This window comes from Sabethes cyaneus, chromosome 2 (assembly GCF_943734655.1).
Source record: "Sabethes cyaneus chromosome 2, idSabCyanKW18_F2, whole genome shotgun sequence".
Classification (NCBI taxonomy): Eukaryota; Metazoa; Arthropoda; class Insecta; order Diptera; family Culicidae; genus Sabethes; species Sabethes cyaneus.
This window is the reverse complement of record NC_071354.1, coordinates 202,726,448-202,751,528: the sequence shown is the minus strand read 5'-3', so window position 1 is coordinate 202,751,528 and position 25,081 is coordinate 202,726,448. Positions and strand designations below refer to the sequence as shown.

General features: G+C 42.5%; 1 protein-coding gene across 9 annotated transcripts in view; it reads left to right on the top strand.

Annotated features, from left to right (window-relative positions):
* The window catches only part of LOC128738135 (arginine-glutamic acid dipeptide repeats protein), a 120,307-nt gene extending 101,151 nt beyond the window's left edge, over window positions 1-19,156 (top strand). The window contains exons 5-18 of one of the 9 annotated variants that reach the window (XM_053833016.1): window positions 4,283-4,504; window positions 4,585-4,764; window positions 4,821-5,546; window positions 5,620-7,078; window positions 7,166-9,362; window positions 9,425-9,850; window positions 10,178-10,231; window positions 11,261-11,356; window positions 11,433-11,509; window positions 12,015-12,058; window positions 12,163-12,274; window positions 16,218-16,309; window positions 16,545-16,612; window positions 16,981-19,156. In XM_053833016.1, the coding sequence (XP_053688991.1) occupies window positions 4,283-4,504; window positions 4,585-4,764; window positions 4,821-5,546; window positions 5,620-7,078; window positions 7,166-9,362; window positions 9,425-9,850; window positions 10,178-10,231; window positions 11,261-11,356; window positions 11,433-11,509; window positions 12,015-12,058; window positions 12,163-12,274; window positions 16,218-16,309; window positions 16,545-16,612; window positions 16,981-17,044 (5,817 nt within the window). In that variant the 3' untranslated portion in view covers window positions 17,045-19,156. Of the gene's footprint in view, window positions 1-4,282; window positions 4,505-4,584; window positions 4,765-4,820; window positions 5,547-5,619; window positions 9,363-9,424; window positions 9,851-10,177; window positions 10,232-11,260; window positions 11,357-11,432; window positions 11,510-12,014; window positions 12,059-12,162; window positions 12,275-16,217; window positions 16,310-16,544; window positions 16,613-16,980 lie in introns of all 9 variants that reach the window. The other 8 variants (XM_053833019.1, XM_053833013.1, XM_053833012.1 and 5 more) reach the window with 8 other exon arrangements.
* The last annotated feature ends 5,925 nt before the right edge of the window (window positions 19,157-25,081 follow it).

Below are 25,081 nucleotides of genomic sequence, written 5' to 3'. Positions count from 1 at the left end.
CGTTTCAAGCTAGCTGGTTTATGAGAATCGAAGCGGTACAAAAAAGTTCGTACGCTATGCTCTTCGGATGCTACCCCGGGGCAACCTCTTGACTCCATACACAGTACACGGTGCAAATCGTGACCTTCGAAACGAGGCTTACGACAGCTAAAATTGTCTATGTTTATAAGTTTAGTAATAGAACAAATTAACTATCCACTTGTCCTGGAACTGCTGAATCTATACGCTCTGGAGCGTGTTCTTCGAATGAGGACCTTCCTTCATTTTGATGTTTGAAAAATCAACTGCGGTTAAGGTATGTGGTAGCTCAGTTCAACCTCATTTACAAGCTGTCCGATTTTGGCATCTCCATAGACATTCTAACGTTGTTTGTCTTAACCTTTCTTTACTCGCGCCAACTTTGATTTATAGGCATGCTAAAACCTAACCGAATTCACTCGAATACTAATGCCACTAGGTGAAAAACTTATGAAACTTTTTCCAGCGTTTGAAAGATCTTGGTCTGCGGATCAACTTTGCTGAAAACAGTAATTTTATTTATTGCTGGAATCCCGAGATATGCCAAAATAAAGTTAACGGTTCACAGGCGTTGTACAAAATACAATAGCGCGAGTAACGGAGGATTAAACTGCTTTTTGTTTCCAATAGTGTTTTTTGGGTCTTCTTCAGGTTCCGCTTGATGATGGCACAATATTTCTCGATTGGGTGAGTTGTTATTGATAATTACCTGCATGTTATTAGCGCCATACCACTCAATGTCCTCTGTGCCTTACTGGCAGGATGCCAAATCCGGCCAAAATAGCACGGTACAATCGTGTTGCTTCAGCAACGGCCACAGATGTTTTTCCAGACATGCGCTAACGTAAATTTCCTGGCTCCCGGACTCGGTTGTAAAATAATTGTCACTTTCCAAACTACAGGTAATACATGTACCCAGTGTTGCCACATATTCATCTGTACTGGAAGGGGTAAAAATCTTTTTCATCTGTACTTTTTCTGTACCAAAAATCTGTACCATTCAAAATATTTATTGCATAGAAAAATTTAGTTTGTAAGCATTAATAAAATGCACGAGTCTCAAATCATTTATTTGTTTGACGACGTTTGCACTTATCTCTGCTAAACTTAGACATAAATACGTTTTATTTTGTTTTCGTTCGTACTAAGAATTGCTTCTCTATTGATTGCAAGAAACAGCACTGAGAAAAAAGTATGAGTTTTTGACACTCAGAAAAATCTGTACCCATCTGTACTTTTTGGTAAAAATCTGTAATCTGTACCGTACAGAATCTGTACCAAAAATCCAAAAAATCTGTACTTTTCCAGATAAATCTGTACATGTGGCAACGCTGCCTGTACCTGTTAAACCAGATATTACTTGGTAAACTTCAACAGTTTCATGTGCTTGAAAATATCTGATATTTACTGGCAAACTTGAACAGTTTCATATGCTTGAAAATATCTGCCAACTTCTCCTGAAGCTCCTGTTCAGGAAGTTTAAAGTCTACCATGACGTAGGATTTGTCGTCCATCACCACACAATTGTTAACATCGTTGCGTACTGCTTCGGGCCGTCTTGTTTTGTTTATCGTCGCGATGTGGAGCCACTATCTTCTTATAAGTCGACCGTCCTACTTGTTTTTAGCTCGTCGCACGGTTCTAGACGATACTCCCAGCTGGTTTGTGACATCTCATACGAACGGAGGGTGGGACTCCGCTTGAAATCACTGACCGCTCTTTTTTGTCGGCTCTGTGGCTTCCCTGTTGTTCGAATTTTCTCCGATCTAAGCTTCTTGGTTGTTGACAAATGTTCCCTGAATACTTTTTTGCATTGGTGATAGTTGATTTGATCACTCTTAACAATTTCGCCAATTCGATATGCGATTAGTTATGACTTTGGAAAGTTTTGATGCGTTGTTCCTCTTGCTTGGGCATTTGATACCTGAGGCGTTAATGTTAATGTCAAAACCAAAATAGAGGCATCATTCAGCACATTCAGACCTACAAAATAAACGGTGTTCATTTTCGATTGAAAGAAATAAGTCAAGGTTAAGTCGATCAAATTTTGCTCGCACCGTCTTGTAGACGGCGCCACCTTACAGGATGTGAACCATTATGAAACTATTCAGTATGAATTATTCATTTGAAATACAATTTGTCCTTTGTTTTTGTCTCTAGTTAACGCAAAGTAAGAATTTCAAAGATGTTTTTTGTGGCTCAATTATCTTAATTAGGTGATATTTAATTGGTATTCGGTCAAATTACATAGGTATGTAAGTCAATTATTTTTTTGTTTCGTTTAGACAGCTCATGTCGCATTATGCTAATGCTATGCTAATAATAGTTTTAAAATTATGTCATATTTTTGTCGAGGAATTCACAGCGACCTTCGTTGACAGCTGACTCTTCATTTTCCATGTTAAATTCTACTTACAACCAATTATAATGTGATCACTCTATTAGCAATTTAATTATGATTTCATCACAAAGTTACCAGTCCTGTCAACACACTACAAATAGGATTCTTCTTGCTATTCGAATGTTTTCTGAACGCTGGCTGGCTGGCAAATGCAACACAGCACAGCGCCTGTGCATGCATACCTTCATCATCGAATTGGCAGTCACAACTGGTTTTACGGTCACATTATATGGGTACTTAGCTAAACTGCTAACTATCTTCTCAATGACTTGTTCAGTCACTCGTCCATCCGTCCGTTCGTAATCCATGGTGAAGTGATTGAAAAATGCTTCAAATGCGTGAACGGAAGAAGACAAACAAAACCACCGAAGAGACCGGAGTTTTCAATATGTATGCCCGAACGCCGCACCAACGCAACGTGTTGCCCCCCGAAACGGATGGATAGAGTATCAACATGCGTTTTGTTGTTGTTTTGCCATTCAAAAATTTATTACCTCGAGCTCTTTCGATCTTGGCGGCGGGAAGAGGGCCTCTTTCATCGCCGCTGCCTGCCGCACACGCTCATTCGTCCTCCGCTAGTAGCAGCTTTGTGTAATTAATTTCAAATAGTTCAAATTTTTCTCAGTGTATAATTAGCCAATAAGTAATGAAATGGGTGCGGTGCGGTGCTGCTGTGCGCGTTCGCTTTTAGGAAGTGATTTGTTCATTATTTTTCGGTTCGTCTTTTTTTCTTGCTAGGTTTTTTAGACTTGCGATCTTGTTTTCAAACATGCCACTGGCACTTTTAGTTAGCGGTGGGTTGGGTATCGAGGATGGATTTCCGAGAGGAAGGAGCAGCAGCATCGCAAGCCATATCTCGTGAACCAAACGGGAGGTAAAGAATTCAAAAAGAAAATTTCAAGTATTTTAACGGGGTTTTCATTTAGTAGTTCAAGGCGGCTTGAATTTGCGGTGACGAAAGAATAAAAAAAACTTTCATCGGGATGAGAGGAGTAAATGAGAGATTTTTACGTTTTGTTGATTAGGAAATGAAATGAGTATTTTTTTTTGTAGTATTCTAATAATTTTTAGACTTAGAGAGTTACATTCTTGAATACACGATTTGTCATCGGACTTCGAACTTCTATAAAAGTTAGATTTGTGAAATAACGAATGGTTTTTTTGTGGTATGATTGCATGCCTAGCAGGAAAGCTATTTGAAATGAAAGCAATACTTATTTTTTTAGATGTTTGCTCTAGCGAAACTCCAAACAGCTGGAAACCGTGTGTGAATAGGCAATAAACCCGAACTGATTTCAGATTGTTTTTAACTTTCGGTATCGATCAGACAATAGGTGCATTATCATTATGAAAACCATTATCACCATCCAATCAAGCAGTATCTTTCACAGCTCTTTCACATTTACATGCATTTTTATATCACAATTTTTCTTTTCCATAGTTGCTAAAGCTAAATAACTAAAACAACAGGCAAATTATATCGTCTCGTTTAAACGAACCCTTTCCCATTAATTTTCGCTTCCTATGTAGTATGTAAACAAACTCGATCGTACTAAAAATGTCACACTGCACAGTTTTAATGCTTTCACTTATTAACTTTCTCTTTACGACATTATTTTGGAAACTAAAAACAATCGAAAATCCTTTTTAATTATACAATTTTTAAGTTTGTGCTTAGATTCTATAAGTTTGCATGTTGGAAACTATAAGTTTGCATGTTGTTTTTTTTCTTCTTCACAATCACACTAACTTTGCCTATTTCATCCGCTTTTCATCCATGTAGGAGTAACATTTTGATGAATTGAAATTAATTATGGCTCAAACCTTGATGCATCCTTGGTATTTTTCCTATGCAACTCACAGGCAACATTACCAGATTATCAACCAATTGAAAACTACCGCTCCGAGGACGATGAAGATCGCGACTTAGAGGATCCTAGATGGACCCCCGGTATCTACATTGACAATGATCTGTTGATGTACCTGACCGCTGCTCGTTCAATTTCCGCGTTTCAGGGCATGTGCGAGGAGGATGGTTGTATGGCAGCTAGTCGCGACGATACTACGATAAATGCATTTGATGTTGTAAGTGTCACCAAGTTCTTCGTGTTCTAGCTATGGTATGGTCGTAAGCTTACCTTTTGTTACTCTATTCGATTGCGCAGTTACATGATTCTGGTTATGACGCCGGGAAAGCGCTAGAAGCCCTACTAAAGTGCCCGGTAACGAAGGGAATCGACAAGAAGTGGACTGAAGAGGAAACCAAACGCTTCATCAAGGGATTACGTCAGTTTGGAAAGAATTTTTTTCGCATTCACAAGGATTTATTGCCTCATAGAACTACGGTATGTTAGAGCTGGTTCGAAAACATGAACTTCTTTTAATCCTGTCCTATTTCTAGCCCGAACTAGTGGAATTCTACTACCTGTGGAAGAAGACACCGGGAGCAAACAACAATCGGCCGCACCGCCGTCGAAGGGCGGGCTCTCTGCGAAGACGCAACACGCGTACCAACAGTAATGCTAGCAGCAACAACACGCCGCCGAACAGTAACAAGAAAGAAGCAACACCGGAACCGGCCGTGACTGAATCATCGCGTCCATCACCCGTGTCCAAGGAGGAGAATAGCTCCGTTACCGAGGACGACATCAGCGAGTGCGATAGCGACTCGAGTGCCACCAAGGCAATTAAGGAGAGCGCAGCGGCTGCCGTAGCAATAGCAGCAGCATCAGTAGCGGCCGCGGCAGCAGCAGCCGCTGGAGCAACCACGGCTTCGGCAGCGGCAGCAACAGTGGGAGGAGGGGGTGAAACGGGTGAGGATTCACCGTCGAGGATGAGAACTCGCCAGAAACCGACTGCGAAAGAGCAGCAACAACAGCAACAAGTGAACTCCAACAATAACGCTTCCACCGGTGGAAAACGTCCCAAGCGTGGTGGAACGGAGACACCAGAGACGACGCCAGTCGACAGTCCCAAGACACCGAGCAAAAAGGAGGAATCCTCAGGGAAGGGCCAGAAAGGCAAAAGCAGAACGGAGACTCCCAGCAAGGGCAAGAAACGTGCCAATGAGTTGGATCCGGACGGAGGAAGCGATGAGAAAGACAGCCAAAAGCGAAAGCGGGTGGATGTAAGTTAACAAATCTAGTTTTAACTATTTTTTTTGTTATTCAATGTGTGCTTCTTTTTCATTTTATTTTCAGAGCCCTGCCGAAAGTTTCACCACTGACAGCCGACCTGGATCAGTGTTGGATGAAGCGGAATCCAACAGCGAAGCAGCTACGGAAGTTAGCATTAATGTTAGCGCGGCAGCAGCGACGCCAACGGCTCCCTCCTCTAAGGAGGAGGAAAAGGATCCCCTTTCGCTGGGTCCTACCGCCGAACCGATGGCAACGGAATCTCCTGAAAGCAGTAACCCCGCATCGACAATTACCAAGACTGGTGAAGACAAAGATGAAGACGGAACGGTTACGGCCGTTGCAGCAGCGGTTACAGCAGCCTTACCGACGGCGGCTGATGCTGCGAAGCTACCCGAAACGGAAGACATCACTCCACCTTCGACGGCAACGACAACGCCGGTAGCAACACCTGCTCCTGCAACGGTACCCACGCCTGAAGATGCAATGGCTGCCATTCCAACTGCTGGCGTTGAAGAACCACCAGAAAAAGCATTGGAAACATCTCCGCCCGCGGCAGCAGCCATCACTGCACCGGCAGAACCATGTAATGTGGCTGTTCCACCTGGACTAATTCCTTCCGTGCCTGGACAAGCTCCCAATGAACAGGAGATGCTCTCTAAACTCGCAAACATGAAACAAGAAATAAATGCACAAAGCGGAGCTAATTTGCCACCAGAATTTAACACGAAAGACGTGTTTATAAAGAAAGAACCAGGCGAAGAGATTGCGGAAAACCAGCAACCGATCATCGAACAGCCGCAGGATTTGAAACTAAAGATCGAAGTCAAATCGGAGGCAAAACTGATGAGAGAGCCGGATCCTGGACATACAGATACACCCCCGGAGAATAAGTATGATCCGGAGAACCTAGCAATGAAACCAGTATATGAGAGTCATATCAAGTATGGACCAGTCGATGATGGTATGAAATATGGTGATTTGAAGTACAGTCAAAGTCAATCAGCGGAAAATGCGATGAAGTACGGTCAAGAAGAACCATTAGAGTATGACATGAAACGATTCATGGAACCAGGAAAGTATCCTCCACAGGATAGTGCACTGTCGATGAAGATAGCACCACAGTCTGTACATCCAAATTCCGGTCAAGGAGTACCTCCAGATGGTCAACTGCCTAAGGGTTATTCACAAGAGTTAGTGGGCTTGAATATGAAATATCCCCCAGTGGAAGAACGAACCAAGTTTGCACAGTCCCCAGCATCGGACAATGGGGCGCCGCAGGGTTTGCCGCTGATGCCAAAGAGTCACTATCCGGACCAGTTGGGCATGCTGCGGCAACAATATGATCCGAGTGGAATGATGAAGTTTGAACCGATGGGAAAGTACCAGGGGCCACCTCCACCGTTCGGTCTACCTGGAAATCAATCCCATTTGCATCAAGGTTCCTCATCGCATAATCAACCTCCGGGTGCTCCGCAACAGCAACCCCAAGATCTAAAGTATCTGCCACCGGACACAATGTCAGGTATGAAGAGCAGCTTTTCGGCAGACAATCTTATGAAAAGTTCCACTTATTCGCCTCTTGCTGATCAAAATCCGTTGGATGTTTCAGCGACTTCTCGGATGGCAGTTACACCGAATCAGGATAGCCAAGGAAGCAACAGTAACAACAGTAGCTCTCAACCACCACTACATGCTAGTATAGCATCGCCACAGTCTGGACCACCACTCAACATGCCTCCTAGCGGCTATACCGGTCATCCAGGAATTGTAAATCCTGGTCTAATGCCCGGCAGTCATCAGTCGCTCATGGGTTCGTCAAATTCTCCCGTGCCGACATCTCAACCGAATCACCTATCACAAACTTCGCAACCAGGTGGACCTCTTGGGTCACAACAACAGCAAGGGGGACCTCCACCGTCTCACTCTTCCCACCCATCATTACAAGCAGGACCGCTGCCTCCGGCAACAATGCAGTCCCAACAGCAACAACCACCTCACATGTTACCAAATAGCAGTTTACCATCTCACGTACCGAGTAGTCCATATCTCTCCTCCTCTCATCGGCAGCCACCGCCCCCGTCAGAAAACTCACGTCTTCAACAAAGCACGCCCACGTCGAGCACAGCATCGACACCAACCTCTGCGGCTCAATCCCAATCTCCAGCACCAATGCGTTCTGCAGATCAACCTCATCCGCGGGACTTACCTCCAACAAGAGCATCTCCAATAAACTCTCTACTACAGGGTGTCCATCCGCCCCATGGAATGTTATCGCATCCTCTTCCACTGCATCTTGGACACCCAGGAATGCAACTGCCACCTCATCATCCAGCACATTTAACCGGTCCTCTGGGCCATGCAGGTTTGCTGCCACCAAGCTTGGGTGGTCCAGCTGGTGCACTGCCCCTTCTCGGGGGTCCTACACCGTCTGCCTTGGGTAGTCTGATGGAAGTAGCAGGAGCCGGAAGAAGATCACCTTCCGTATCGTCCAATAATCCACCCGGCCATCATCCGCCGACATCGCTCCATCAGCCTAGTCCTTTGGCTCAATCGCCCTCCACGCCAACAGCCCCTTCCAGTCTCAGTCGTTCGAGTCCAAGTGTACAACAACCTGGTGGTCCCGGTTTTCCGTCCTCCCTTCATCACCGATCCAGCTCACCGGCCAATTCTGTTAACTCCAGCCTTAGCCGAGCTAGTCCGATGCATCTAAGTCATCATCAACCCGGATCTTCGGCGGCAGTTGCTGCAGCCGCGGCAGCATCAGCGGAACGTGATCGTCAGATTATGCGCCAACAATCACCGCATATGACACCCCCGCCATCGTCGTCGGCATCGACTTCCTCGCTCATCTCTAGCCCATTGAGCAAAATGTATAGTCAATCCGGACAGCGATCACCTCCACCGAACCATCCCTTCAGACCGGGAGCTTCGCCGCCGGTTATACGACATCCTCAGATGCCACTGCCACTTCAAATGACTGGTCCGATACCGGGAATGCCCGGTTCAGTAATGCATCCCTCTCAAGCATATCCGCTAGTTCATCCTTCATTGTACAATCCTCATCACCACAATCCATTCTTCGCACCGTATCCATACGGACCGGCGTACGGTCCCGGTTTCTCTTACATGAAACCAGCGGGATCACCCTTAGACAATCCGATGCTGCACGGTCATCCAACAAGCATTCCGCCGCCACGACCAGAGGATTCCCAAATTCATGGTAATGCTCACGACAAAAACAAGGGCAGCTCATCCAAGCCACCACAAAACTCTTCTTCGTCCTCGTCAATTTCCGGATCCGGCTCGAAAACACCCGGTTCGGTCGGAGGACCAAACAATACTAACAGTAGCAATAGCCAAAGCAGCAGCGGTCCTGCCGGTGGACCATCACCTAGCAATTCGGGTCCACCCGGTGGACCACTTAGTGGGAGTCCATTCCAGAATGCTCCCCATCATCCGTCACCATACCCACCAGGACCACACAATCCCTTCATCGAGAACCAGTTGCAGGTCAGTGGGAAAACCAGTCACATGGATGCACTGCGAGCGCATGCTCATGCAGCAGCCGGTGGGGTAGGTCTAGGACCACCCCCGGGACACCCGGGTCATCATCCTGGGCACGGACCTCCAGGGCCCGGCCATCATGGACCTCCGCATCATTCTCATCCAAACGAACCGGTGCATATCGAGACGCTGGACATCGATCCTGATCCAGAACCGCCTTCTCCAGTGCACGATGTCAACCGAGGTCCAAGCCCAGAAGCAAAACCCGACGATACCGAGTGTCACCGCTCACAATCCGCTATGTAAGTATTCAACGTAGCCAATGTATTGCAGCTTTTAAATTATCAACGACGTTCCTTTTCAGCTTTGTTCGTCGATGCGATCGAGGGGATTACAACTCCTGCTGTCGTACGGACTTGGAGTTCAAACCTACACCTGACTCGAAGCTGGCTCGCAAACGAGAGGATCGTGATCGCAAGCTGGCCGAAAAGGAGCGTGAGCGAAAGGCGCAGCAAGTGCAACAACAGCAGCAGCAAGCAGCACAGCAACAGCAGCAGCAACACCAGCAGCAGCACCAGCAACAGCAAGCAGCGGTTGCCGCAGCGCAGGCAGCACAACAGCAACAACACGGGAAACCACCGGTTGGACCTGGCGGGCTGGGCGTTCCGCTCGGACATCCGTCGCATCCCGCGTCGCAACAACCGCAGATGAAACCAGACATCAAACCATATCCGGATACGCCTGCTTTGCGCCAGCTCTCGGAGTACGCTAGGCCTCACGTTGGTTTCAGGTATGTTAGTTCAATGCTTCCAATGTGTTGTTCTGTCTGTCTGTCTCGTGACTTTGAACGGATGCGAAACATCTATTGCTCGAATTGCTTCATTATACTATTGTCCCTTTTCAAGAACTACCGAAGAGAGAAACAGTGTCTTGTATAGTTTCCTACTCTTACATTCCTCTTACTTCTGTACTTCCCATTTACGTATTCGTAAAACATAATCACTTTCGGATTTTAATGGATGATAAGAACTTACCCACTAATGTGCGTGCTTATATCGAATCGTGTGTGATTATTCTGTTTTCTTTTTTTTATTTTTGTCTCACGGTTTATTTGTAGTCCGGTGGAAACGATGGTACCATCACCATATCATCCACTTTACAATAGAGAAAGGTACAGCAAAGTTCCTAGTTTTTCCTGTCGCCTACTATCCTTCCATTCACAAATAACATTATTGTTCGACTTATGTATCTCTGTTTTGTGCCTGTGGTGTTGCTTTGTTCTTTTTTCCCCAACCAAATCATTTGAATTATTTGTGTACAGTATTTGATTCTCTTTGTTAAATTTAAAAAAAGGTGGCTGGTGGCAGCCTTTTGGTGGGCGCACTAGCATACCAACTGCAATGGTTAATTTAGCTTGCGTGGCAGAAGCATTCTGGTTATTCTGCAAAAAAAATCTTATAGAGATCGGTATGATGGCTATCCAAATACTCTTTTTATAATCGAAGACGAACGTAACACAACGGTATTGTTGGGTCAGCTCCACATTTTGTTGGCTGCTAGGGTTGTTCAATCATGAAACGGAAGAAGGAAAACTTAATACCGTGCAAGCACTATATTCAAAACAGTGCCTAATTCTGAACAGTTGCAAATTTTTCATAAATATTGATAAAATTCCAACTATTTAAACAATTTAATCATTACATCTGATGATTTTATATTATTGAAATGGTTTAAATAGCTAGAGTTTTGTCAATATTTAAGAAAAATTTGCAACTGTCAGAATTAGGCACTGTTTTGAATATGGTGCTTGCACGGTACTTGTTGTGGAAAAATCATTGCAGTTGTCAATTCCGTTTTTCCCTTATTTGCAGTTGGAATGCTTTTTACTAATTTGTTTACTTTCGTTTTGTGCCGATCATTTTTTAATACTCCTTCAAGTGCGCTTAACAGTTTTGGTGATTTTTTTTTCTTTGTATTGGAAGTCGATCATACTCTCGAGTAGCTTGTTTAAAATGAAATTCATTACACAAAATCATGCAATAACTAGGTATCTCCATTCATTATTTATGTAAATTCACAAATGCCACACTTCAAAAGCTTGCTTGAGTTACACAATTCCTGCTATAAACAAAACAGTAACGTTTAAAATTGTTTCAAAAATTATATTGATCGAATTTTGCCGATCTTCTACGATTAACAGGGACATCTTTTTTAGGGAGTTTGACGATCTCAAGAACCAGCAAGCCATGGGCCCATCTCGTTTGGAACCACACTGGATGGAATACTATAGGATGAGGTAGGTATTCTTTTATGCTTCGATAAAATCGTCGTTTAGCTACAGGTAATAATTGATCTTTCGTTTATTATTTTAGGGGCATGCACCCGTCACAGTTTCCTGCATTGTACGGTAATCCAGCCGCCCTGGCGCAGCTGGAGCGTGAACGAATAGGTATGCAATCACAGCGTTTAGTTTAATTCCATAACTTGTTATTTTCTTTCATCCTCTCTTTATGATGTTTTGCTAACATCGAAATCTTTACTTCTATGTGGTACCTGCCGAAACACGCAAAAAACACTTGATAAAAACACACGCCTCATCAAAAATGCCGTTTTTTTGACATTTAAATTATAACCTAATTAAAATCTGATTTAAAACGATCCTTCTGACTAAAAACTGATATCAATCGACAACCTGGCAAAAACCCGACGACCACACGTGTTTCGTTGGCTGACTGGCGGGACATACTTGCATGCATGAAATGGTGGGGTCTACTGATAAACCAATGAAAATATTTCCATTAAAATCCCCACACACCGCATCCGGTTGTTGTCGCCTGACGTGGCTTGCTTCTTCGAGGTGTGCGCGCCTACCTTGGAATGTGGCGATCATGAAATGCTCATTCATTTTAAACCAATATGCCAATAATGATAAACAATAAAATAAAAACGATCAGGCTTGCCGCCACATCCCATTGGGCTAGATCCGGCCGATCCGATGGTACGTATCAGCAAACATTACCTCTCAGCAAACTTTCCACCCGTGCTCGTTCCTACTGTGTACTATTTTTTCGTATGTGGTTATCGTCTGTTCACTTGTTACAGTTGCGATTGGCTGGTGAATATCACGCTCACTCCCATACGCATCTGCATTTGCACTCGCAACAGCAGCAAGACACGGCGGCGGCAGCGGCAGCGGCCGGTTTCCAACTACCACGTGAGTTTGTATTCCAGAAATTTTATCTTTTCTCGGTACTACCACTACCACCCAACCACCACCACCACCACCACCACCGCCACCATTTCCACCACAATCTGTGCTCTCTTTTTCACATTGGACGTACACACTCTGATTGACTTCTTAATGTTTCCTCCCATCTCTGAATCAAAACGAGCATTTTCGTCGACCGACCGACCGTACCACGACGAGCCTCGAACATCGTGCGTGGACATTTTCATCGAACATTTACTTTTTGTGAAGTAGGACCTCACCTGGCGTTGACTTTCGGTTTAAAGTTCCCTCAATTTGCTGGTTTGAAACATGTTTGGCCCGCACGTTTCAAAATTACAGAAATCTTATCTGTAAAATAGGTTCCTAATTAGGCTCTAACAAATATCTTATATTTTATGAAACTGAAATTTTCTTTTTGACGTTAAACTAGGCTGCCGCCACTCGCATGACTGTCCCATTTCCTATGGAGTTTCCTATCTAAATGGAACTGTTAAGCGAGTGGCGGCAGCATGTCTTTGTCTAATATACTGGGAAGCGCGCTGTGAACACGAAATGAGCTGAATTGAAGGTCCTCTTGAGTAGTGGAATTAACTGGAATACCACCAAAACAGCGTAAAATAGAGCATCCTCGGGCACGTGAAACAGAATCAGTAAGACACCTCGTATGACGATGGAAAGTGCAACGCAGGCGGAAATGTGGCGCAATCCCACTCGTTAGGTAGTAGAAGGACATAAACAGATAGAAATGTAGCGAATTCAAGTCAGTCGCGAGCGAGTCCAACAGTCTTGGGCTTAAACGTCTTTGAGAGTTGACTAGCTAGGATATAGGATAATTACCGAGCTAGTGCAAGACACTTCTACTGGTTCTAGCAGCACCGTCCTGCTAAATTTGAAATGAACATACGATGACTGACGTGCTTTGAAGCTAACTGGAGGAGAATTATTTCGAATTGTTTAATGCTCTATCAGACGCTTGGTATCGCTAGCCGAATTATGTCGAGATAAAAGTAGTGCAGGATCTAGACGGATGATCGTGATATGACTGAAAGGTGAGAGGTGGACTTCGACGAGCACCCAAGCAGAGATCCATAGTGGCTACAAAAGCAATTGCGATGACGCAAACGTGTTAGAGATGCAAGCCCTGAAGATAGACGAAGTTAAGGACGCAATCAATCAGTTGGCATCGGATGACTGAGGGCAAAAAACCGAACCGAGCTCATATGGTCGTTACCATTGCTAAAGCGACGCAACCAAGTCTCTTTTTAGACGCCGTGCCCATACATGCAAGCAAAAACGAATTGTAAGAAACATTATGCTGGTGGCGTTGAATTAGAAATATTTTCAGCACCGATTTTCATTGGTTCCGAGTGTTACCTGACCGGGATTCACCGTAAACGAGTATTTTCAAGTTTCCACAAGCAAGCATGGAGGTGTCTCATATTTATTCGAATTGCTGGTGTGAGTAAATGAAATAGAAAAGGGAATACAAAAAACTAACTAGCAAAAATTACGCGTTTCCGCTGATCGTGCGGTATATTTCCGAGGTCGTTTTCCGAAGCTAGCGAACGCAATACTGAGTGTTATCGAAGTGTTAGAAACCGGCACCCAAAATACAACACCGAAACCGGTCGAGGGTACTTTGTTTTGAGTATGCAGTACGGCAACAGCGGAGAAGTGAAAGGACGGGGTTATCTGTCCGATTTACAAGAAAAGTGACAAGGTGGACTGAGGGCTGGTGCGATCACCGCCACTTATAAAATACTCTCCCAAATCATCTACCATCAACTATGCAAACAGATTTCTGGGAAGTTGTCAGGTTGGCTTCGTTAAAGCACAGTCAACAACGGACCAAATCTGCGCTGCGGTAGATCCTCGATAATGCATGTTTGTTTATCGACTACAATGCAACACGTGATACTGTAGGTCGCAATGCGCTATGGAAAATCGTGTACGAGAACGGTTTTCCCGGGAAGTTGATCATATTGATTAAGGCTACGATAGATCCGACACAGACGCAGTCTGTGTGCGGATGTCAGGAGGATTGTCGAATGCATTCGAGTCCCAAAGGGGGCTTCGTCATTACCTTGAAGAACTCTCATATAAACTATCGATGCAAAGGAAGGAAAGGGATCGATGGTTGCGTACTTCTACAAACAAATTTTACTCTACTTGACGCCCGGATTGATTTAGGTTCAATTAAGAAAAAAAGCAAAGCCTGGGGTTATAATTGTCTTTAACCCATTAAGCCCCACTTTTTCTAGTAGAGATAAAAAGTTGAAACTTTCAGGAAAATTTTGCTTTTGATCAACTTAGAATGCAGGGATATATTTTTAATTTTGTCTCTATGTCCCGCAATGGTACGCGGAAAAAATGCAAACGTAAGGGCTAACAGGGGGATGGAGGGGTGGTATGCAGTTTTTACATAGCTTTGTCGTTCCGGAGAGGTTAGAACATTAGATTTGAATCCAGAAATACTGTAACTGGCGTTCCTGTTTTCACCGGCTTCGCCTTTGCCTTCCGATGCAAAGTTACTGGTTTAAGCTGAATAAAAATTAGCAAGACATGGTATGTTTACACGACTGTAATTTTGTTACATGTAACATCTAAGATTTGACCAAAATCAGCTCGATTAGATTTTTTCCCAATCTTTCTTTGTTTCTTAGGGTCCAAGTTGATGTCTCAAACCTAACCTTCTCTAGAATCGAGAGAAGAGTGTGTTGTGTTTTCGCAACGCTGGGAGGAAATAGGTTAGGATTTGACACTTCTTTATCGACAGACCTCGCAGCCGGTTCTTAGCAGGGTAATTAAGGGGCTACTGCTACGATGTCAGTGAGTTTGAATTTGCCGTGTCACGTCACTCACCTCACCCTCAGTATCTCAGGGGAACAAGACGTCAACAAAAGAGCGAAAAATTCCCAAGCGACAATGTGAGTTTTATTGTACTCAAATGGCGTTTTTCAAGACCAATTTTGGTCTTAAATTCTATCATAAGAATGTAATAAAACCCGAATTGTTACTTGGGTTAGGTAATAGAGAGTCATTGAGGCAACGCTAATTTTTATACAAACTTAATAAGCATCGCTTCAATGACCCTCGCTTGCCTAATTTTCCACTCTTTCCCTTTCGCGTCTTATCTCACTTGAGATAATACTACAAACACCTTTGTTTAACTTATTTCTTTCACCGTCCGCCCATCTATTATAAAAAAACTATCGCATTAATAAAATTAAAAAATAATGTTAATGCGCTCTTGTAATGGATAATACGATTTTCTGGTTTATCGGCATCTTGGAGGAACTTTCGATTCGTTGCGAATATTATTTTTCTATAAATTTTTCTTAATTGAAACTTAACCAAATACAATGAGCTGGTGAATTACCCTCTGGTTTAAAACCACACTTTAAAATAAAAAAAATTCAGAGAGCTTACTGTTAAGTTCGATTTGTTGTACAGATTTAACCTTCCATATCAGAATGACTAATGCTAACGAAACGTGTACAAGCCGGATTATAAAACTTTACATACTTTCTGTAGGTTTTCACATTCATTCATCTCATACATTTCATACGTCATGATCCATTTTCACCTTACCGTAACTTTGACAACAGACCACTGTGCACTGTCTACTAAAAACATTCCCTCATAACCAGGACGTCGAGAGAAGCAGTTACATTGTATATTTAAGCGTGTATTTTTGAAAGTAAACTTCCGGCCAAGATAAATTTTCTTTTGACATGTGCTTTGTATCATAACTTCAAATTAAACATTTCCCCTCAGCATAACAACAGATCATTGCAAATTGTTTTCCATTATCAACTGCGTGATTAATTTGCGTTTATTTTTTTATCTCTTTTTCTATTTCACCCTCAAACACTTCCGAATCAAATCGAACAAAACGAAAACATTCTTTCCTAATCTTTTTTTTTAGCGAACGTTCAACCGTACCCGCGACCGAACATCCTGATGCCGCGGGATCCCCACTCGGAAGTGCTTTTGCGCATGTCCTATGATCCGCTACAGGTAAGGTTCCCGGGATGGCCGCAGTAGTGATATATGCCGCCGAGCCGAAATCAACCCAACACACAATGATCCACACATCCAATATTCATCTCAACCATGATGGTGATTACTGAGCAAAACCCCATTTTCTATCTATCTCTCTTCAACAACAACAATAACAACAACAACAACAACAACTCAACAACCTACAACAACAATGTCTGCAACAACTATCACAAACGCGATCGCGCGATAGCAGGCCGCTGAGTTCCAGCGTCAAAGTGCATTAGACCGTGCCCACTCACTGCATGAGCAGTATCTTAGGTATTGAAACTCCATTAATCTATAATAACCAATAAGTATGTACTTACTTTCAATACGATGTAGTCGATAATAGTCTCAGAGAAGCATGCGGTTGCATTACCAATGAGTTGATTCTTGCTGGTATTGAAACTAAAAGCTCAGCACACAGTTTTTGTTTCATTTTTTTTTTAATATGTTGTCATGTTCAATTCTTAATCTACTAGATTTTGCATCCAGCTTCTATCAGTTTGTTATTTTTTTTTATAATTTGAATTCCACGCTTCGTGGATGTTAAAGTAAATGAATAGTAATGTTCTTGTTTTTTCTAAGAAAAGAGTTTTTTTTTGTTCATATTACCTTCGCTAATATTCCTTGAATGCAATTTTTAGACAACACGAGAGAGAAATGAAAGTAAGAGCACTGGAAGAGGCGGCACGTGGCGGTAAACATTGAAAATCCCGTTTGTGAAAGACAGTAGCAAGTGAACATAGTGAGAGAGACAGAGAAAAAAAGAGTACCAAGTGGAGATAGTCAGAAATTGGACATAACTGTTGTACACATGTGTGTTTGCGTCTGCCAGATAGAACAATATGCGTGCATGCTTGTAAATGCATACAGTTTGGGGAAAAAGATCAAGAAAAAACAAGCGGCAGCGAATTTAGACCCTGTGCGACGACGGCAGCGATTATCACATTTACGTCTATTTGAAAAAGTATCCGAGATTGGTTGATACCGGAGCGAACTACACAAGCGGCAGTGTTCCGTTTAAACAATTTTCGTACGTATGAATTCAAATATTCTGCAAACTTAGAAAGCTCATTCCTTTATCCAAAAATGTACGAACTCGACGGATTCACTTTTCACAAATAATTTAATTTTGTTGTTGAATGAAATAACTTGTTGGCATTAGGTATAAAAGAACTGGAGTTTTTTTGAACAGTTAGAGCATGAAACCAATCACTTCTCGAAAACCGTTGTTGAAAATACTCAATTGGATTTCTGTGTTATCTCAGCAACGTTGTCGTCATGGTCTATTCCCGCTGCAGTACGACGGTAACGAAGCACTGCATTCGTATTACAATTCGATACGCCGTTTGCACTGGATCTAAATCAAAGAATAGTTATGACAACCAACCTTACTGTAGAAAATTACCATTGATAATACAAACTATACAAAAAAAAAAACACATTTAAAACATTTAACGTGAGAAGCTAAAATGTAAGCAAACAAAAAAAATCATTTATATAATTGTATAAAAGTGGTAGATAGTAAGTAGATTCGTACATATATATATTTTATATTTATAAAGCCGACTTAAGCAAAACAAGTCTTTCTCCACGATATCGGACACCGGCCAAGTCGCGCACTGATTGATCGCGCGTCGGGCTGGCTTATCTGGGGCCGCCGCGCCGGTAAGATTTTGACCGTCGTCGTTTCGTGTACTGCCATTTTCGCGCAGCTTTCGCGAAAACAAACCTAAACAGGCGGCTGCACATACTAACATAAATAAAAGCATAACAAACAAACAAACAAACCAACAAAAAAAAAACTATAATCTAAAGTTTTGCTCCTAAATTTAAGAACAATTTTCGAAACTTCTGAATGTCTATATTCGTACGTCGAAGCAAGCAGCACCCACTAAAAATAAGCGATTGTGTATAGTAGAATGAATTTTAGTTTGTTTTTTTTCTGTTTTAGTTTTCGAATTTGTTAGCAGGGCCAAATAATTTCGGATGAGATTTGTAAGTTAGCTTTTTGGTCACACCACCAAGAGCTTTCCAGTGAGTTCGAGCATTTCTCGAATGACGAATTTGATGCAGAGTGCAGCAGTGGTGCTGAGAAGGATAGTGACTGTTAAGAACTCCTTTCTCTCACGTGCAGTACTTACATTACATCTCCGCAAACTTTTAAATATAATCGAATGCATTTTTTGTAAGTCACGCGGAACAGATGTATTTCGAAAGTACCTCTTAGTCTTTTCTTCGTTTTTTTTCCTGCTATATAAGACAGCTTGTAGCCAGCTTAGTAGAATTCCGCAATTTCGATTGTTTTACTCTTTAATAAATTAGTATTATTCGCCAAACAACTAGTAACGCAACGTTGCCTGAACTCTGTTCGTTTGAGTTCAAATTATGAATTTTCCATCTGCTAAGGATGATAATCTAAAATTAAAGTGAAGCGCAAAAGAATAAACCGTAGAACCTAGGGTAAAAGCTTTCGACGACAAGGCCAATCCCAAACTGTAAGAAAAAACCGTGTAAGGGTACAATTTTTTGGTGACAACCGCGCGCGTTCATCGAACATGATGTTCCGACAAATACCTTTGTGTACAAGAGGGAGATCGCAAGGAAAAAAAGGAATAACATTATAAATAACGATGGTATATTATTGATGATTAAGTGACGGATAAAACAATTATATAGTGAATAGAGAAGGGCAAACAGAATCATTGATCTTATATTAAAACAAACATATTTAATTATTGAATAGTAATTATATTGATAAAACTATATTACTGGAAAACACAACTCAAGTGGAAATATAAAAATAGTGATGATAAAATATACGAGTAAACGAAATAATACACAGTCGGGAAAACCATTGTGGCTCTCGTTTTGAAGAATCTGTTGAAAAAAAGAACAATCAGGAAAGAACAGTGTGGAAAGGATCACAATAATTGTAACAGAAGAACTGGATAGAACGCATTCAAAAATACGCAGTGCACAAGAACTGGTTAGAGCACTGCATTGCATAGCATCATTGTCAAGTTCCGGGTTGAAGAGTTGGTACCAGAAGAGTGAATTGAAGGCATTGAATTTATCACCAAATTCCGCTCCGGAAACTGAAGCACTCGGGAACTGGTGACAGCTTTGTTAGCATCAGGCGTACCCAACAAATCATGAACTCTCAGTAAATATAGTCCCTACTGAATCGTAAAATTTCTACATTTGGTCCACAGGGAAGTAACTTAGGACCGTTACTATTCCTTCATTTTGTGATGTCTCCTGGTTGTAACCTGATATGCTGATGATTTAAAAATGTCTCGTTGAAAACTACTAACCAAATGCAAGATGTAGTTGACCAGTTTGAAGAATGGAACTGCTTCCGTAATCTTGCCATCATCTAAAAATGTTCAGCCGTCACCTTTATTTGGCGCAAGGTTTCGGTTGACCGAAGGGTCTCGCCTTAAACGTGTCAGTGTTGGACCTAGGAGTAGTCTATGGTCATTTAGAATCGAAGATGTGCAACACTGATTCATCAAACACACGCCGACATATCTTTCATGGGCGGAACCTACCATACCACCAGAGTAGTAGGAGAAGTATCCAGAGCCGTTTCATAATTCAGGCATGGGGTCCAAAATAGGTACGGATCAAATTTTCACTCTTCTACGAATTTTCCAGAAATGTCGGGAGTACAACGTGCCTTGCCTATGCATCATATTTTCTATTGGATTTCAAGGCAGTATACGATATAGTTGAGCGCGCACAACTATGACAGATTATGCACGAGAACGGCTTTCCGGACAAACTAACACAAACTATTCTGGAGCGAGTAATGCGCTACGTGTCTGTTTCGGAGGCACTCTCCAGTCCCTTCAAATCGCGCAGAGGATGGCAAGGCAAGGGTACGGACTGTCCTGTATGTTATTCAACATCGCTGTTGAAAGTTTGATCCGACGCACGGGCATCAACACGAGAGGAACGATCTTCGGCAAAAGTAACCAACTTCTAGCCTCCTAGTCCTAGTCCTCCTAGCACGAACAGATCTTAGACATGTTGCAGCAACCCTACTTGCATATTTATCACCTGTGTTGAACTTCAACTGTGAATTTCCGGTGGACCGGATGCAGGGCATATTGGTAAAAGTCTCCAAAAAAGGAGACCTAGCTGAATGCGATAACTGGCGTGGCATCACGTTGCTCTGTATTACTCTGAAAATTACGCGCATTCACTTAAATCTGCGCTGCCGGAAGAGGACGAGCTGGACGAAGCCCCTTTCGAGGAATGTTGAAATACCATCAAAGCAATCATCAGTAGTGTAACGGAGAGCTCCATCGGGCCTGTGGCACGGACAGCGATGCCAGATCAGCGGTTTTCCCGCTAGATTTAGCGGGATTTCAAGCCGGATAGCGGTACTTAATAACCAAACAGCGGCTAGCGGGAATCTAGCGGTTTTCTTAAATAACTCAGCGGGATTTTAGCGGGATCTCGATTTTGCGATATTTGGTAGGCAAGAAGAGTGCTGACAGAGAGGTTGAGAGCAAAAAACATCGTTTATTGACAGTCTAATGTCTGCTCATGCATTGGCAGATGGTTCAGTATATTCTGTTGATAAGAAAACTCCGTGGTTTTTGCCTAAAATGGGATCAGTTCTGATAAATACTCATTAGAACTTACAGAAGCAGAAGACTACCAAACCAATCCGTTTTGCGTATTCCTCATTTTTCCACAAACTAATTCGTTGCCAATGGCAAAATCCAACTGATTCATGAATTGCAAACAAAACAACACAAACAACTTATGTATCTATATACCGTGGACCCCCGTTTGTTTGACCGTTTTTAATCTTTTTTAACAGTTTTTAACACTTTTTAATTTGAACCCTGTTGGTTTGCACGATGTGCAAATTAAAAATAGTTCAAATGCCATTCTCAATATGACATCATTTACTTATGCAGACAATGCACCTAAACACGATTTGTTTGTACTGATCTAGCGTGTTTAATCTGTTTCACAATGCGTTTTCATAACGATTATGGTAGAAATCTGATCGGAGAATGAAATATTCGCTGCTTGCAACTGCCAACTGATTCAAACCCCCAAAACAATAACAAAGAATAGGGCTGCCAGTTCACACAAGCTCCAGCATATATTTAGGGTTACCAGTTGTTCAAATTAAAAGCTAACCCCGTTAGTTTGCATGAGGAATCGTTCAAACGAACGGGGGTGCACTGTACATTATAATTTGCTATATACCGCAGCATTTGTATGATAACAAAATCAAAACAAATCGGCTGATGAGCCGATAAAACCTAAGTCTAAAAGACAAATCGGTACATTTTTGCTAAAACAAAATATCAGCGAGAACAAAGAGCCGATGCGCTTTTCAGATATTTTTGAATTTTGGCTGCTTATAAAGATTGAAACATATCTTCTATTGTCACCGAAAACCATAATCATTTGCCAGCGTTGCTGAAATTTTACATGATTTTCATCATAGCTAGACACAGAAAGAAAATTTGTGCTAAAAGCTTCTTTCGAAATTTTCGCATGTGTTCTTAGACTTCTTAATCTTATAATTCTTGCGAAATGTCGTAGTAAACTGTTACTATATGAGGGATAACAAGATATTTCTTTTTCTGTTTCCTGAAGCTTCGTCAACATGAATGCAGCAAATTTGCATAATGTTCATTTAATTGCAACCTTTCAATTTCAGCAGATCATCTTGATTTCAAATGCAAGCCTTACTGAAATGAATATTTTTTAATTTTAATTTTGCACCAGAAACGAAAGAATAATATGACTTTTGATTCAGCGGGATTTCTAGTGGGAAATAGACTCTAGACAGCGGGATTTCAGCGGGAAATCAACCTCTGGGCAGCGGGAAAATGGGCAATCGACCTGGTAACACTGCACGGAATCAGTGGAACGATTGGTTTGACGATGAATGTACGAGGGTGATGGATGGGGAGAACGCTGCGCAAACAGCCAAGATGCGCAGTGCCACGCGTCAGAACGTAGAAAGGCAGCGAAACCAAATATTTCGGGCGAAAAAGCGCTACCTGGAAGAACAGGAATATGCAGAGTTAGAGCGGCTGCATCACTCTCAGGAAACGCGAAAGTATCACCAGAAACTGAACGGATCCCGCGAGCCGAAATGTGTCAGGATAAGAATTACAGTATTCTGATGGACGATCGTGAGGTAACCGATAGGTGGAAGCAGCACTTCGATGAACACCTGAATGGCACCCAGATGGAGAACCCAGACGCCGGGAAGTCGACGGTGCAACAAATGGGGAAGAGGTGCCAGCCCCAATGATAGGCGAAGTTAAGGAGGCCATCATGCAGCTAAAGAGCAATAAATCAGTTAGAAAAGATGTTCACTGTTCTCAATGTCGCCTAAAAAGTGCTGTCCCAAATCATTTTCCGCCGACTATCGCCAAATACGAACGGATTTGTGGGAATTTATTAAGCCGGTGTCGTCGAAGGTCGAGTTCCCACACACCACTTGTTTGTTGACTTCAAAGCCGCATATGATACCATCGACCGGAAAGAGTCATGGAAAATCATGAACGAGAACAGCTTCCCCAGGAAGCTTATCAAACTGATTTAATCTGCGATGTGTTCGGATTTCGGGTGGATTTTCAAGTTCATTCGAATCACACAGAGGGCTTCGTCAAGGTGATGGTCTCTCATGCCTGCTGTTCAACGTAGCGCTACAAGGTGTTATGAACCGAGCGGATATTAACACGCGGGGAGCGATCTTCAACAAATCTAGTCAATTCGTCTGCTTTGCCGATGACATGGGTATTATCGACAGAACATCTGTGGCGGTTGCTGAACAGTGCACCAGACTAAAACGCGAAGCAGTACAGATTGGGTTAAAGTAAATAGGTCTAAAACAAAGTACATGCTGGCCAGCAGAACCGAGGCCGACCCGCGCTGCTTGGGTAGTAGTATAATGATCGAGGGTGATGAATTTGAGGTAGTCGACGAATTTGTCTACCTTGGCTCACTGCGGTAGTTGTGCTTACTATGGGTTTCACAAGCAATTGCAGTCGACTAAGACTAAGCCTCCGTACAAAGTGTGCCTTGTGCAAGACGCTCATTGGACCGGTTGTTCTCTACGGGCCTGAAACATGGACAATACTGGAGGAGGACCTGCGACTGCTCGGAGTTTTCGAACGATCTTCGGTGGCGTACAGGATAACGGAGTATGGAGGCGGAGGATGACCCATGAACTCGCACAGCTCTATGGTGAACCCGGTATCCAAAAGGTGGCTAAAACGGAACGGATACGATGGGCAGGGCATGTTGTAACAATGCCGGATAACTACCCTGCAAAAGTGGTGTTTGCCTCAAATCCAGTAGGAACAAGACGACCAGGAGCGCAGCGAGCAGGATGGTTAAACCAGGTGGAGCGAGATTGGGAGGAGAGTACTCAGTGTCCAAGGAATTGGAGAACGGTAGCGCACAACCGAGTTAACTGGAGAAACCTTTTTTAACAGGCTTTGTCTTAGAACGGCAACCACTTAAATAAGTAAAGTACTCTGAAAGTTAGAGAGTACTAGTCATCCTTAACCGGATTCAAGAGAAGATCGATGCTACTCTCCGGCTGCAGCAAGCTGGATTCCATGCAGATGCTGGCCGATCATGTATAGACCATATCACAACGCTCCGCATTATATTGGTGCAGACGAACGAACTCCAAGACTCTCTTCTGATGGTGTTCGTTGACTTTGAAAAGGTGTTCGACCGACTCAACCATGAAAACATCTGTGGCGCACTTAGGAACAATAAAAAAAATTGTGATATTTCAATGACGCCTTTATTAGCTACTTATCATTTCAATATGGACGATAAATTTTAATACGCATATGCTGCACAACTACGGAAACTGCTGAAAATATATTATATATTTTTTGGATAGTTTATTGTGGTCGATGTAAATCAAATCGATCAGGATGATCTATCTGACGGTAAAATTTTACATTTTCTGCTTACGGCTATATATTTTCAAGTTAATAAAGCTCGTAGGCTGATTTAGCTGTTTACCAAGCAAGCTTTATGCTTTATAGCTTTGTTGAACAAAGCGAAAGGCTTCATTAGATTATAGTGGTTGCCGTCATGCAGCGCAAAACATAATCGGTTTTATTGCTGCTTTCAGTAAAGCGTAATAAACCTGCTTTAGCTTATGACCTGACTCTTCAAGAGATTATAAAAGCCTTCCGAAGAATTTTTGGTCGGAAGAAAGTTTTATAGTGGTTAGCAGATGGTTCTAGTGGAGTTCTAGTTTTATTGGCGGTTTTATGAAATTGGAACGTAATAAAACTTAAATTGCTGCGTTATAGTCACCTCGAATAACTAAAGTTGCTTCAGTTACTGTCGAATGTCGAGTACGGACCAAACGGACAGCATTGCGGATCAATGCATGACCAAAAAAAGCAAGCTCAAAGATCACTTGCTGACAGTTCGTAGAAATATTCAAGATCAAATCGTGTCGCGTGTGAGTTACCTAATACCAAAAGTGGACTAGTCAAGCAAAGTGCAGCTGTCATTTAGATTTTGGATTTCAAATGCAGTTTTTATGTTCAACATAATAATTCTGTTCGTGAAAATGTATTCCTGCCGTCTTTATAGACTATAAAAATGCAGTGAATACATTTTCATGAACAGAAGACTGCTTTTGAAACCCAAAAAATCAATGCCGACTGTTTGGACCTCAACCGGTGCGGTGTAGAAGTTTCGGATTTTCGGTATTTTTGT